Here is a 16,990-nt window from a genome sequence, read left to right as displayed (position 1 = left end):
GTTTACTTGAAGATTTGAAGTGCTCTACGAATGACAACTCGAGCAGATTTAAATTTTTAAAAAATCCTTTTGTGAGGATGTTAAAGAATACAGTTCTTTAGCAAGAAGCGGAAAATTGATTATTAATCACTTCAGCGCTGCAGCTGTATGCTAAAGGCTCATGGTTTGAGCACCTATTTCTGAAATCCAAACTCCAGGTGTCACTTTGGGCTTTGTGTGTGGATTGTGCTTAATGCTGCTGAATACCAGATTATTACTTTTGTTTCACTGGGGCAATTCAAGACAACTATACAGCAGAGTAAACTGGAAATGTTAACCACTGCCAGCCCAAGCAGAGTTTACAAAAACACTAGGGGGGTGCCGGGATCTTTCGACCCTCCCTGTCAGTGGGATCTTCGGGTCTCTGTAAAGACCCATTCCCCGTGACGTGTTCCCCGATGGTGAGGCGGACGAGCCACGCATATTGCCGCAGTCATTGGCAGGACTGGAAGATCCCGCTGGCTGCCAATGGTCAGCCGCCTTGACCACTGTTTATTTATTTTTTATTCAAGTCACAAGTAGGCTTACATTAACACTGCAATGAAGTTACTGTGAAAATCCCCCAGTCGCCACACTTCAGCACCTGCAAGGGTACACTAAGGGAGAATTTAGCACGGCCAATGCATCTAACCAGCACGTCTTTCAGACTGTGGGAGGAAACCAGAGCACCCGGAGGAAACCCAGGCAGACACGGGGAGAACGTGCAGACTCTTATTAGACAGTGACCCAAGCCGGGAATCGAACCCGGGTCCCTTGCGCTGTGAGGCAGCAGTGCTAACCACTGTGCCACTGTGACTGGAAAAGACACCCTGGATTTTGTATTTATACCAATGAGAATTTCCTTCTGTTAGCAGTTCCTCATCTGCCTAATTAGTACTGAAATTAAGACATTATATATTCCTGTGTGAAACGAGAAATTTTCCACACAAGAGGTTGAGGAAGGAGCAGTGAAGGTTATTGTGTGTGAAAGTTGTTCTGATGGCTGATAAGGTCATTTGTTGTAAGAAACATAATATCTGCTCCTAGCTGGCTTCAGTCCTCATTCTCTTGGTTGTCGATCTCCTGTTCTTTCCTTTGACATGTCCATCTCTCTGGGGGCTCTTATTTTCCCACTCTCGGGGTGGGTTTTCCAGCCGTGCTAGCTGTAAAACCGGAAAATCCCACCTGGGATCAAAGAACCTTTGCATAGTCCACCCCTCACCTGCTACAATTCCAGTGGCCAGCGGGACGAGAAAATTCCCCCCCTAAGTCTCTACACAACCAGTCAGTCAGTGTACATTAAAATCCAATGCTCCACTCCCTGTGAGCGCCTCGCTGACAGATGAGGTGTTTTAAAGGTGGGACTTGGAAGTGGGCCAAGAGGAGGAGGTGATATAGTGGTATTGTCACTAGACCAGTAACCCAGAGACCCAGGGTGATGCTCTGGGGACCCGGCTTCGAAAGACAGATGGTGAAATTGGAATTCAGGAAACATCTGGAATTAGAAGTGAAACCATTGTAAATTGTCGTAAAAACCCATTTGATTTACTAGCGTCCTTTCGGGAAGAAAATCTGCTGTCCTTACCTGGCCTGATCTACATGTGACACCAGACCCATTGCAATGTGGTTGACTCTCAAATGCCCTCTGAAATGAAGGACAATTAGGAATGGACAATAAATGCTGGCCCAGCCAGCGATGCCCACATTCCATAAAATGAATAAAAAAGTATTTTTCAAGTCAGGAAGACAGAGAAGACATTTGCGAGAAAATAAGACACAATCTATTGAAAGTTGGTGGTTACATGAATATATAGGATAGGCTGCCCGACACTTTCATACCTGGGCTCAGACTAAGGGTCATTTAGACTCGAAAAGTTGACTCTATTCTCTCCCGATGTGGAGATGCCGGCGTTGGACTGGGGTAAACACAGTAAGAAGTTTAACAACACCAGGTTAAAGTCCAGCAGGTTTATTTGGTAGCAAATGCCACTAGCTTTCGGAACAGGCTGTCCCTTCGTCAGGTGGATTTCCCCACTCCACCTGACGAAGGGACAGCCTTTTCCGAAAGCTAGTGGCATTTGCTACCAAATAAACCTGTTGGACTTTAGCCTGGTGTTGTCAAAAATCTTACTCTATTCTCTCCCCACAAATGAGATTTTCCAGCATTTTCTGTTTCTGTTTCAGATTCCAGCATCCACAGCATTCATAGAATCATAGAATCATAGAATCCCTACAGTGCAGAAGGAGGCCATTCGGCCCATCGAGTCTGCACCGACTCCAATCCCACCCAGTCCCTATTCCTGTAACCTGCTCATATTTACCCTACTAATCCCCCTAACACTAGGGTTAAGGTAACATGGCCAATCAACCTAACCCGCACATCTTTGGACTGTGAGAGGAAACCAGAGCAACCGGAGGAAACCCACGCAGACACGGGAAGAACATGCAAACTCCACGGAGACAGTGACCCAAGCCAGTAATTGAATCCGGGTCCCTGGCACTGTGAGGCAACAGTGCTAACCACTGTGCCACCGTGCCACCCTAAATTTTGCTTTTTACTTCCATACCTGTCCCATTTGCTAGCGATACGTAATATCCGACATTGCACCAATGACTGCTTTTGGGGTGCTTTTCAAATGTGCTCTTGGGGTGTCCCCTGATTGTGAAATAAATAACCTAAGTTCCAATGTTCTCAATAATTTATTAGCGGCAAGTTCGAAAGAGCTTCTGAAAGTCGTAATAGTAATCTGTCACTCCATGTCGGCACCGCACGACAAACAGACTTATTGACAGTTCTTATAGCATTAACAAAGAAAACAACTTTGTTGATGGTGCAGTGAGACAGAGCGGTTTTATTAATTGATTGCTCCTGCAGTAACTCAGATAGTCAGTTTCTTTTTAAATACAGAAAACATGGCTTCAAAATAATGGAAATCTTTGTCATAATTAGACCTTAGTTACATGAATAAATTTTGTAAATGTGATAAAAATGATGAACTTCCGAATAATGGGGCTTTTTGTTTGTGAATGCTGGAGGAAAAACTTCAAGTAATTCAATTTGTTTCTATAAATTATACAATTAGCATAATACATGATAAATATACCAAAAATGATTGCAGTTTACAGTCAAGAGCTGATAGCCGTACAATTATATTTCGCTCCACTCTGCATGCTAGAAATGATTGTGTTCCTTGAGATTTCTGGTTCAACGACAATATGCAAATTTCCCCTCCTATAATTACAGTTATTTTAATAGAAAAAATGCATGTTTATTCTATAAATGAGGGCATCACGGTGCCATGACACCTGGGAGTACAACACATGACATGCTAATTCATAGCAAAATGCTGATTAAAATTAAAATTGTGGCATGTTGGGACATGCCAAACAGGAGACAGAATTTCCTTCCCTTCATCCCGCTCCCTCCTTCCCCCCACCCCTCCTCCCTCTCCTCCAAGGAGACACCCAAGGTCATCAGATAATTCTGCGTCATTTTCCACATCCCCGTTCAATTATTTTTTATTCTTTCACGGAATGTAGGCATCGCTCGCATTTATTACCCATCCATAATTCGGCTTGATGAGGCGGTGAGCCACCTTCTTGAACTACTGCAGCCCTGTGATGTAGGTATACCCACAGTGCTGTTTGGGAAGGGAGTTCCAGGATTTTGACCCAGCGATAGTGAAGGAACGGCAACGTAGTTCCAGAGCCATGCTATTAATTTATGAACAGACAAGCAATGGCAGACAAGTGAAGAGCGGTTGATCCACCCAGCCTCTCCCACACAATCGTACCATTTTACTTGTATCACAATATGCATACTCCCCAGCTCATCCGAGACAATGGGACATCCTGGGAGAGGCAAGAAACGGGATTCATCCAAGCTAAATTGGGGAAAGTTGGGTAATTCCTCAATCTAAGCAATCAAACCCAATCCAGGATATTCTGCTGCCCTGAGTTCCCTGCAGTTCCTACCTTTCACAAGAAGAGATGTCCAAGCAGAAACAGTTTCCAGCACTTGCGCGAATATTAATTCCCTCTCGTTCCATCTTGGCGAGAGACAGGAGTGTTAATGTATCAATGTAACATATTTTTAACAGGGATGATATTGATTGCGGAGTTGCCCCTAAAAACATGGTGATAATCAGCTGCTGGAGCTCTAAGAGTGGTAGCAGGAACAGCTGGGCTGGTGACAACATAGTGATAATGTGCTACAAGAGACTTCATTTCCCTGTAATTGGCATCAATACTGTGATGCCAGCAAATTAAAGGTGCCACATGAGATTGTGTCTAACAGTTAAAACAATCTCTAAAGTCAGTTCTAATAATCTTTCTCACTGAAGCCATAAATGAGAACACAGCATCAAGCATGTTGAAAAACATTTTGGTCTTGATTGAACTCTCAGAGGCAAACAAAGAGCACCAGACATTCATTATACTTGCTCGTTGGCTAGAGGATTTAACCATATGGGTTATCATGGCTCAGTGTATCGCATCCTTGCCTCTGAGCCAGAAGCTCTGGTTTTGAGTCCCACTCCATGACCTGATGGCCATGGAAGGTAAATTATTGATTATCCAGCTACAACTCCTTCCAGTAGGCCGAGGGAAAGTGGTAAGAGTAGGAGTGTGCAGGAGTGTGATCAGGCCAGCCATGCTTGATGCTGAGTGGTGCCCTTCAAGCTACATCCCCGGTGACAGGTCGGTGACATTTTCCCAGGAGAAATGCTCTGTGGAAACTGGCATAAATACATGTTTTGTCTGCCTCATAGAATTATAGAATCCCTACAGTGCAGAAAGAGGCCATTCGGCCCATCCAGTCTGCACCGACTCTCCAAACGAGCATCCCACCCAGCTCCTCCCCGTGTCCCTCTCTCCGTAACCCCCGCTCATTTGCCATGGCCAATCCACCTAACCTACACATCTTTGCATTGTGGGAGGAAACCGGAGCACCCGGAGGAAACCCACGCGGGCACGGGGAGAACGTGCAAACTCCACACAGACAGTGGCCCAAGCTGGGAATCGAACCCAGGTCCCTGGCGTAGTGAGGCGGCAGTGCTAAACACTGTGCGACCGTGCAAATAAACCCTCTACAAGGGATCTTGCACCTGTGTGAACAGTGGAAGCAACTACGTTTCTCCTTAACCAATTAGATTGAGAATTATTAATGAGCTGTACAGACTCCGAATCTGGGAGTATTAATTCGACTGGGTGAATTCAAAGTCAAATAAAATTAAATGAAATGAAGAGACAAAGTAAAGATTGTATTAGAGAGCTAAAAGAGACAATGAAAAAGTATCAAAGAATCCCGACAGTGTAGAAGGAGGCCATTTGGCCCATTGAGCCCTGTCTCCTTAACCCCAAGTATTTACCCTGCTCGTCTCCCTAACACTAAGGGGCAACTTAGTATGGGCAATCAACCTAACCTGAACATCTTTGGAGTGTGGGAGAAAACCGGAGCACCCAGAGGAAACCCAGACATGGGAGAGCGTGCAAACTCTACACAGACCTAAGGCCGGAATTGAACCGGGACCCTGGCATTGTGAGGTAGGAGTGCAAGCCACCGTGCCGCCCCTAAAAAGTAAATTAGCATTTTCATTCAAATGTTTTTCCAATGTCCAAGAATATTTAAAAGCTGAAGGAATGGGATGACACTTTTGTGACAGTTATAGCGTCATAGAATCCTACAGAGCAGAAGGAGGCCATTCAGCCCATCGAGTCTGCACCAACCACAATCCTACCCAGGCTCTTTCCCCATAACCCCATGCTAGTCCCCCTGACACTAAGGGGCAATTTAGCTTGGCCAATCCAGATATCCCGCACATCTTTGGACTGTGGGAGGAAACCGGAGCACCCGGAGGAAACACACACAGACATGGGGAGAATGTGCAAACTCGCAATAGACAGTGACCCAAGCCGGGAATCGAACCTGGGTCCCTGGCGCTGTGAGATAACAATGCTTGCCACTGTGCCGCCCAAGTTAATTTTCAGTGCCCAAGAGGCCATTTGGCAATATTACAAGTTATCACACTTTTAATAAAGTAATTAGATTGGAATGGTCACGATTAGGTTTCTATCTCTAAGAAAAGCACAGGAATCTCATGCCATTCAACGTATCATCGACAGTGACTTTCTGATATCCAGTCATTAGATTTTGTTGCACAATACCCAATATAATTAGAGATGAGCACTCTTAGCCTTTGAGGTCTTGTGACAGAGTGTGTCGCATCCCTCCCTCTGTGTCAGAATCCCCAGGTTTGAGACCCAGCCCAGGACTTGACGACCAAGGAAGGTGTGTTCATAATACAGTCAGAGTGTCAACATCACATTCTGTCCTGGACAGCAACTGCAAGTGCAAGCACAATATATTTTCTATCGAGTGGATGTAGTATGATGCTATGGCTTAAAGGTTTAGATTAGAGTCATAGAGGATTACAGCATGGAAACAGACCCTACGGCCCAACTTGTCCAGGTCATCCTTTTTTTACTGCTCAGCTAGTCCCGTATTGGCCCATATCCCTCTATACCCATCTTACCCATGTAACTGTCTAAATGCTTTTTAAAAGGCAAAATTGTACCCGCCTCTACTACTACCTCTAGCAGCTTGTTCCAGACACTCACCACCCTCTGTGTGAAAAAATTGCCTCTCCGGACCCTTTTGTATCTTTCCTCTCTCACCTTAAATCTATGCCCTTTCGTTTTAGACTCCCGTACCTTTGGGAAAAGATATGGACTATCTAGCTGATCTATGCCCCTCATTATTTTCTAGACCTCTCTAAGATCACCCCTCAGCCTCCTACGCTCCAGAGAAAAAAAGTCCCAGTCTCTCCAGCCTCTCCTTATAACTCAAACCATCAAGTCCTGGTAGCATCCTCGTAAATGTTTTCTGCACTCTTTCTAATTTATTAATATCCTTTCTCTAATAAAGTGACCAGAACTGTACACAGTATTCCAAGTGTGGCCTTACCAATGTTTTGTACAACTCCAACAAGACGTCCCAACTCCTGTATTCAATGTTCTGACCAGTGAGACCAAGCATGCTGAATACCTTCTTCACCACTCTGTCCACCTGTGACTCCACTTTCAAGGAGCTGTGAACCTGTACCTCTATCTCTAGATCTCTTTATTCTATAACTCTCCCCAATGCCCTACTATTAACTGAGTAAGTCCTACCCTGATTCGATCTACCAAAATGCATTACCTTTCATTTATCTAAATTAAACTCTATCTGCCGTTGGTTACCCATTCAAGAAACTCAATCAAATTCTTGAGACATGATTTTCCACTCACAAAGTGAAGCTGACTGCCCCAAATCTGCCCTTGCCTCTCTAAATGCCTATAGATCCTGCCTCTCAGGATACCTTCCAACAACTTACAGACATTAGGCTCACCGGTCTGTGGCTCCCAGGCTTTTCCCAGCAGCCTTTCTTTAAAAAAGGCATAACATTTGCCACCCTCCAATCTTCAGGCACCCGTGACTATCGATGATTCAAATATCTTTGTTAGGGGACCTGCAAATTCCTCTCTAGCCTCCCACAATGTCCTGGGATACACTTCATCAGGTCCCGGGGATTTATCTACCTTGATGTGCTTTAAGACTTCCAGCACCTCCTTTTCTGTAATATGTACACTCAAGACATCACTATTTATTTCCCCAAGTCCCCTAACATCCATGTCTCCCATCCATTGACTCTGTCTACACTTCCCGCTGCCTTGGCAAAGCAGCCAGCTTAATTAAGGACACCACGCAACCCAGACATTCTCTCTTCCACTTTCTTCCTTCGGGAAAAAGATACAAAAGTCTGAGGTCACGTACCAACCGACTCAAGAACAGCTTCTTCCCTGCTGCTGTCAGACTTGTGAATGGACTTACCTTGCATTAAGTTGATCTTTCTCTGCACCTTAACTATGACTGTAACACTACAGTCTGCACTTTCTCGTTTCCTTCTCTATGAACGGTATGTTTTGTCTGTAAAGCGCGCAAGAAACAATATTTTTCACTTATGTTCATACGTGACAATAATAAATCAAATCAAATCAAATCAAAATATTATGAGGACAATATGCACAAACTTGGCATTGTTGTTCCTTGAAGTACAGAAGGTTGAATGACGACATAATCCCAGTGTTTAAAATGATAAAAAAAATGGATTCAGCAATATGGATGGAGATTAATTATTTTTCCGAGGGAGAACCCAGAACAAGAAGGCACTGGAGCTAGGTTATTCAGGAATTAAATCGAGATAAAAGCAAAATACTGCAGATGCTGGAATCTGGAACAAGGGCACAGCTGGCCCGACAGCATCTGCGGAGAGGGAATTGAGTCAACGTTTCGAGCTTGGCTTCGTCAAATCAATACACTCCTTCGCAAAAAGAATGATAGAAGTCTGGAATTCTCCCCTGAATGCTGCAGATGGTAGGTCGGTTGGAAACATTCAGCAAAAAGACCAATATATTTTTGTTTGATCGGGATATCAGGGGATAGGGATCAAAGACAGTTAAATGGGCTTGAGATACAGATCTGCCATGATCTAATTGAATGGAGGAGCTGAATGGCCTACATAAGTCCCTTTGTTTTACAACATACATATTCAAGTGATTTAAAATGAGAAAGATAACTAACAATTGTAGGGTCTATTAATGCGGAATAATTATGAAAGTCGAGGAAAATGATATGTAAATTCAAAATGGCAAGACACTGAGATGAAATTGATTAATTTGCTCCCAGTGACATCTTTAATAAGCCTCTCAATGTTTGTACATGCATATATTTTTATTCTTTGTATATATATCCTAAAGAGCCAGCGTACATGATGTTGATTTCTTTTGACATGTTTATTGAAATATAATGAAGTTATTTGTTTTAGATTCTGAATCATTTAAATATTTCCTCTGGGTTCAGTAAAACCCGACTCCTTGGTTGAATTGAATAGCTGAAACCGTGGGCGCGGGTGGTCTGATTCTGCATAATTTAATTTATGAAGCATTAACAGGGAGTCTGCAATAGTGAAGTCACATTTGATGATGTATAGAGAGATAGGTTTTAATCTCCTCTGTCCAGGCAGTATGGAACCTTGTCGAGTTCCATTCATCCCTGACTGTTCCCTTTGTGCGCGCTCCTCGTACATGGCGAGGCAACTGCTTCCACCTCCCACTTGTGTGCAGCAGTAATGAATGAAAAGGGAACACACCATTACATGGACGAGATGCGGCAAAATGCATCCATAATCTGCTCCTCACATCAGAAAGATGTCCGCAAACACTTCACAGATTTGAAATGGGGACCAAAACAAAAGGAGAAAACGTGTCAAGTGGGGTTGGGATGGAGACCCGAGTGAACATTAGAAGAGACAAGTATCTAACAGTCTTTTGAAAACAAGGAATAGGAGGGAAGGCAGATGGATATTGGGAAGGAGTTCCAGAAGGCAGCAGCAACAATAACAACAACTTGCATTTATTTACCATCTTTAACATTGTAAATAGCCATAAGGTACTTCACAAGAGTGTAACCACGTAGAAACATAGAAGATAGGAACAGGAGGAGGCCATTTGGCCCTTGGAACCTGCTCTGCCACTCATCACGATTATGGCTGATTGTCCAACTCATAGCCTAATCCTGCTTTCTCCCCATAACCTTTGATCCCATTTGCCCCAAGTGCTTTTTCTAGCAGCCTCTTGAATACATTAATGTTTTGGCATTGACTGCTTCCTGTAATGAATTCCACAGGCTCACCACTCTTTGGGTGAAGAAATGTCTCCTCATCTCCGTCCTAAATGGTCTACCCCGGATCCTCAGACTATGACCCCTGGTTCTGGACTCCCCCACCATCGGGAACATCCCCCCTGCATCTATCCTGTCTAGCCCTGTTAGAATTTTATAAGTCTCTATGAGATCCCACCTCATTTTTAAAGTTTATTTGTAAGTCACAAGTAAGGCTTCATTAACAGTGCAACAAAGTTACTGTGAAATTCCCCTAGTCGCCACAGTCTGGCACCTGTTCAGGTACACGCACCTAACCAGCAGATCTTTCAGAATGTGGGAGGAAACTGGAGCACCCGGAGGAAACCCACGCAGACACGGGGAGAATATGCAAACTCCACACAGACAGTGACCCAAGCCAGGAATCGAACCCGGGTCCCTGGCGCTGTGAAGCAGCAGTGCTAACCACTGTGCCACCATGCTGCACTTGACAGAATTTGACAGCAAGCCACTTAAAGAGATGTTCGGACAGATGACTGAAATCTTGGTCAAAGAAGTAGAGCAGGATTTTTCTCTCTCTCCATGGTATGTTTTACGTGACACTATCAGCTGCTTGCTGGTAGTGGGATCCCACCATTGTAAATGGGATTTCCCATTCAATTCTCCATCGCTGCCGGGAAACCTGTGGTGGGGGACCATTTGATCCCACTGGCATGAATGATAGCAACATTTCGACGCGAGAGTGGGATTTTGCACCACCCCCTACCCCCAGTCGCAGCATGTTTTGTGGCAGGAGAAGCCATAAGACCATAAGATGTAGGGGCAGAAGTAGGCCATTTAGCTCATCAAGTCTACTCCCCCTTTTAACAAGATGGTGACTGATCTGGTCTAATCCTGAATTCCACTTTCCCACCTTATCTCCATAACCCTGATTCCCTTACTGATTATAATTCTGTCTGTCTCAGCTTTAAACGTACTTAATGACCCAGACTCTATAGCTCTCTGCCGTAAAGAATTCCACAGATTCACTGCGCTCTGAGAGAGGAAATTCATCTTCATGACTGTCTTACTCTGAGAATATGCCTTCTGCTCCCATAAGGGGAAATAACTGTTCCCAACATACCCTGTAAAGCTCCCTGGGAATTCTGTATGTCTCAATAAGGTTGCCTCTCGTTCTTCCAAACTCTAATGAGTACAGGCCTAACTTGCTCAACCTCTCCTCATCAGAAATTCCCTCCATACCCGGGAATAACCTAGTGAACCTTCTCTGGACTACCTCCAATGCCAGTACATCTTTCCTTAGATTAGGGGACGAAATCTAAGGTGTTGTCTAACTCGTACCTTGTATGGTTTTAGCAAGACTTCCCTATTTTTATAATCTGATATTGTGCTTTTGGATGATAGACGATGAGAAACCAGAGAAACATTATAAAATTCTGATATCATAAGTACACCATTCTATGGGGATGGAAGGAGAAACCATCAGAGGATTTGTAGAGCCCTCATCAGGACAGGTGGGAATAGACCAAGTATGGAGCCAGGTGGATGGCTGAGGAGACAAATTAGAGAAGGATAAAAGGATCAACAGTATCAACAACAGAGGAAAGTTCAAGGGTGATGATCAGAATTAAACACGAACCATGGCCACCAAAGATCCCATTGGTAAGAATGTGGATGAAGCCATAGCCTAATGCAAGATCTCAAACAGGGAATCACAGGAAAGATAACCGTACGTTTGTGAAATGACGCATTCCAAGACTTGAATGGTGAAGGAAGTGTGACAGGTGAACAGTCATTGAGAGGGTAGTGGGGTTTAAAGTTTGATCTCGGGGAGAGGTAATTTTATTTTGGAGGAGTTAAGGGTGATTCTAGAGCTAGAGAAGAGTTTATGATGTTCGAGTGCAATAGGTTGAGGAGGTCAAGAAAAAGGCGATGGAGCTGGTCGACCACCCAAGTTTCATGAGCAGCAAGGGAGATAGAAGACGAGGCTTTGAAATGAAGATGGAGGAAAGAACAGGTTGGAAAAAGATTGAGAAACGAATTGGGGAACAGAAAAAGGAAAGGAAGAGGAATGGCTGTTACCCCTACCTGGAGTGGCTGACATGTGACTCCAGTCTCACATTACATAATTAACTCTCAATAGCCTCAGCACAAAAAGAAACAATCAATAAATAGTGTCTTACCAGTATCAACCACATCACATGAATATTTATCTGGGTCAAATTTTCCCTGTGTCGTATCGTTCAATATTATTGCAACAATGTTGATGTAAAGGTTTCAACATAGACAGTATGATCACAGTTAGGGTTAGTGTTAGGGTTAGTGTTAGGGTTAGGGTTATGCATTGATGGTGGAATGGAGCTTTCCAGAAAACTTGAAGCATTCAGATGCAGGCATATTTCAAATTATATGTTTGAATTATTCATGTCTGAGTACAACAGAAAACAATTGAATCAGTCAAAGTATTTTCCCAGGCAGCACATGGATAGTGACCAGAGTTACATCAAGCCTACCGAGGACTTGGAGGCAAGATTGGTCACACTAGAATGTTTATGGTGATGAAAAGGCCCTGTCATATCGACATGTGTAAACTCTTTAACACAGTATAATGTCCCAAGAGACCTCATGGAAAATCTATCAGACAACATTTGGGAGGCAATGGCCTTGTGGTATTATCACTAGGCTGTTAATCAGCTAATGCTCTGGGGACCCAGGTTCAAATCTCGCTATGGCAGATGGTGGAATTACAATTCAATAAAAAAATTTGGAATTAAGAATATACTGATGGCCATGGAACCATTGTCGATTGTCAGAAAAACCCATCTGGTTCACTAATGTCCTTTAGGGAAGGAAATCTGCTGTCCTTACCTGGTCTGGGCTACATGTGACTATAGAGCCACAGCAATGTGGTTGACTATCAACTGCCCTCCAAGTGCAACGAGGGATAGACAATAAATACTGGCCAGCCAGCGATGCCCATGTCCCACAAAAGAATTTTTAAAAAATTAACACCAAGGCATGTATGTAGTTATTAGGGCAAGTGACCAAAAGTTTAATCAAAGAGCCAGTTTCAAGAAAAGAGAGGTCCTACCGCAGACCTCCTTAATGGAAGCCCCCCTCCCTGGCAGTGCCCCGTCCACTGTCGCCTGGCACTGACCCTTTGGCACGTGCGGGTAGGAAGGAAATGAGTGATGCATAGGGGACCAGAATTGTATGATTGCAGAATTCTTGGTGGGTTGAGGGTAGAGCAAGCACAGTTAGATGAGCTATGTCACTGTTGCTGTTGGCTGCACTTTGGTGCTGTGCCACCTGTAATGTTATGAGCACTTGTGATATTCAGAAACAAATGATATTTGAGGCAATGATGAAGGAAACATCTGATAATCGCAAATTACTGCGGATGTTGGAATCTGAAACCAATAGAGAAAATGCTGGAAAATCTCAGCAGGTCTGGCAGCATCTGTAAGGAGAGAAAAGAGCTGACGTTTCGAGTCCCGAAGACCCTTTGTCTGACAAAGGGTCATCTGGACTCGAAACGTCAGCTCTTTTCTCTCCTCATGAAGGAAACATTGTTCTGATGGTCTCGCAAGAGGCCCACTTGGACCTTGCTTCAGAACGGCCTTTGGGATGCAAGGTTTTGGCCATGATGCAAGCGGGGCACATGAACAAAGGACAAAGACTTGCTTTGCATCATTGCACTTTGAAGCATAAAAGGTTTGTTATTGATCTGAACACTTTTAAATCTTAATTCCTGGCCACATTGTTCCCCTCCCCCACCCCGCCCCCACCCCCCTTCTCCTTTATAAATGGATAAGGCAATAATCTCTTTATCCATTCTCTTGTCTATCAAAGCTCAGCTTTGGAGGAATTCCAGTTCCAGGCAAATCGGTGACATTCCTGAGGAAGAACTTTCATGGCTGCATCGAGAATCTCTATTACAACGGAGTGAATATTATTGATCTGGCCAAGAGACGCAAACCTCAGATACATATTGTGGTAAGTTACTTTTTAAAATCAGAACAGAGAAGCTGTTTATCTCCGGCATCTAATTAAAAATTAAACTGTGGCCTACAGAACTGATCAGGGTGAAACCAGATACAGCTGAATGTCTAATTGATAGAGTCTGATAGAAAACAGATACATTTTGTTTTATATCATCTCAATTAGGCAAATCCTAGATGAGTTATCTTCTATGTGCTTAGCCCATCCACTAATTCTTGGAAGTGGGTAATTGTTTTCGGGTAATGGTCTTGTTTGATTCTGGAGAAAAAACATCATCTAGATAATTCAACTGAGAGGGTCGAACTATCTCCCCTTCATGGTCAAAGCTTTATCATAGCTGAATTTTCCATCTTCATATCCTGGGGGCTACTGTTGACTGGAAACTGAACTGGACGAACCATATAAAAACTGTAGCCACAAGAGAAGGTCAGAAGCTGAGAATTTTCTGGTCAGTAAGCCATCTTCTGACTCCCCAAAGCCAGTTCACGATCTAGGAGGCATAAGTCAGGAGTGTGATGGAATACCCACTGGCTAGGCTGAGTGCATCTCCAGCACCACTCAAAATGCTCAACACCATCCAGAACAAAGCAGGCTACTTAAGCAGCACTCTGTCACCACCTTAAATGGTCCATTCCCTCTATTGCTGGTACATTGTGGCAGCTGTGTTTGCCATTTACAAGTTGCACTGCACAACTTGCCACGACTCAGAGAATCATAGACGCTACTGTGCAGAAGAAGGCCATTCAGCCCATCGAGTCTGCACTGACTTTCCGATGGAGCATTGTACCCAGCCCCACCCTGTCCCTGTAACCCACATATTTACCCCACTAATCCCTCTAACCTACACATCCTGGGACACTAAGAGGCAATTTAGCATGGCCTAACCTGCACATCTTTGGACTATGAGATGTGGGGGTCGCTGGTAAGGCCAGCGCTTATTGCCCATCCCTAATTGCCCTTTGCTGAGTGACTTGGACGGCACAATGGCACAGTGGTTAGCACTGCTGCCTCACAGTGCCAGGGACCCTGGTTAGATTCCCGGCTTGGGTCACTCTCTGCTTCAATGCGAGGGGCGTAACGGGTAAGACAGACGAACTTAGGGCCTTAATGCTTACGCGGAATTTGGATGTGGTTGCGGTGACGGAGACTTGGTTAAGAGAAGGACAGGACTGGCAGCTGAATATTCCGGGGTATAAGTGTTTTAGGCGAGACAGAGGAGGGGCTAAAAAAGGGGGGGGAGGAGCGATATTAGTTAGGGAGCATATTACCGTGGTGCAGAGGGTAGACAACTTCGAGGGGTCAAGTACTGAGTCACTGTGGGTGGAACTCAGAAACAGGAAGGGTGCAGTCACTATGCTGGGGGTGTACTACAGACCACCCAACAGCCCACGGGAAGTAGAGGAAAGGATATGTCAGGAGATTCTGGATAGGTGCAGAAAAAATAGGGTTGTTGTCGTGGGGACTTTAATTTCCCTGGTATAGACTGGAAAGTTCTCAGAGCTGGGGTTCCAGACGGGGAGGAATTTGTAAAATGCATACCGGAAGGTTCTTTGGAACAGTATGTAGATAGCCCGACTAGAGAGGGGGCTATACTGGACCTAGTTCTGGGAAATGAGCCCGGTCAGGTCGTCAAAGTTTCGGTAGGGAAACATGTGGCAAATAGTGACCACAACTCTGTTAAATTTAGGATAGTAATGGACAAGGATGAGTGCTGTCCTAGGGGCAGGGTGCTAAATTGGGGGAAGGCTAACTATAGCTGGATTAGGCAGGAATTGGTGGACGTTGATTGGGAGAGGATGTTCGAGGGTAAGTCCGCGTCTGGCATGTGGGAGTCTTTTAAGGAACAATTGTTAAGGCTGCAGGATAGGCATGTGCCTGTAAAAAGGAAAGATAGGAAAGGTAGGATTCAAGAGCCGTGGATAACCAGGGAAATTGAGGATCTGATTAAAATGAAAAGGGAGGCGTACGTTAAGTCCAGGCAACAGAAAACAGATGGAGCTCTGGAGGAATACAGAGAGAGTAGGAAAGAACTCAAACGGGGAGTTAGAAGGGCAACAAGAGGTCACAAGACGTTCTTGGCAGGCAGGATTAAGGAGAATCCTAAGGTATTCTATTCATACGGAACAAAAGAGTTGTCAGGGAGAAAATCGGACCTCTCAGGGACAAAGGAGGGGAATTATGCTTAGAACCCGAGGGAATAGGGGAGATCCTAAATGAATACGAAGGAGAGGGACGTGTTAACCGGGAGTGTCTCGGAGGGAGGTGTTGACCGTTAGAGAAAATCTCCATTACAAGAGAGGAAGTGTTAGGTTTTTTAGGGAACATTAAAACTGACAAAGCCCCAGGGCCTGATGGCATCTATCCTAGACTGCTCAGGGAGACGAGAGATGAAATTGCTGGGCCTCTGACGGAAATCTTTGTCACTTCTTTGGACACAGGTGAGGTCCCTGAGGATTGGAGGATAGCGAATGTGGTCCCGTTGTTTAAGAAGGATAGCAGGGATAACCCGGGAAATTATAGGCCGGTGAGCTTGACGTCCGTGATAGGGAAGTTGTTGGAGAGGATTCTTAGAGACAGGATGTATGTGCATTTAGAACAGAACAATCTCATTAGTGATAGACAGCATGGTTTTGTAAGAGGGAGGTCGTGCCTTACAAATTTGGTGGAGTTTTTTGAGGAAGTGACAAAAACGGTTGACGAAGGAAGGGCCATGGATGTCATCTATATGGATTTCAGTAAGGCATTTGACAAAGTCCCACATGGCAGGTTGGTTAAGCAGGTGAAGGCTCATGGGATACAAGGAGAAGTGGCTAGATGGGTGGAGAACTGGCTTGGCCATAGGAGACAGAGGGTAGCGGTCGAAGGGTCTTTTTCCGGCTGGAGGTCTGTGACCAATGGTGTTCCGCAGGGCTCTGTACTGGGACCTCTGCTATTTGTGATATATATAAATGATTTGGAAGAAGGTGTAACCGGTGTAATCAGCAAGTTTGCGGATGACACGAAGATGGCTGGACTTGCAAATAGCGATGAGCATTGTCGGGCAATACAGCAGGATATAGATAGGCTGGAAAATTGGGCAGAGAGGTGGCAGATGGAATTTAATCCGGATAAATGCGAAGTGATGCATTTTGGAAGAAATAATGTAGGGAGGAGTTATACAATAAATGGCAGAGTCATCAAGAGTATAGAAACACAGAGGGACCTAGGTGTGCAAGTCCACAAATCCTTGAAGGTGGCAACACAGGTGGAGAAGGTGGTGAAGAAGGCATATGG

General features: G+C 44.5%; 1 protein-coding gene across 1 annotated transcript in view; it reads left to right on the top strand.

The window, feature by feature from the left end:
* Positions 1 to 16,990, top strand: part of LOC144504123 (contactin-associated protein-like 5) — a 922,207-nt gene that overhangs the window by 402,749 nt on the left and 502,468 nt on the right. Inside the window, exon 7 of the mRNA XM_078229299.1 lies at positions 13,568 to 13,711. Within this exon, the coding sequence (XP_078085425.1) occupies positions 13,568 to 13,711 (144 nt within the window). The remainder of the gene's footprint in view (positions 1 to 13,567; positions 13,712 to 16,990) is intronic.

Source organism: Mustelus asterias, chromosome 14 (genome assembly GCF_964213995.1).
Source record: "Mustelus asterias chromosome 14, sMusAst1.hap1.1, whole genome shotgun sequence".
NCBI classification, from domain to species: domain Eukaryota; kingdom Metazoa; phylum Chordata; class Chondrichthyes; order Carcharhiniformes; family Triakidae; genus Mustelus; species Mustelus asterias.
Note: the sequence above shows the minus strand (reverse complement) of the source record. Positions and strands in the feature narration are given on the sequence as shown.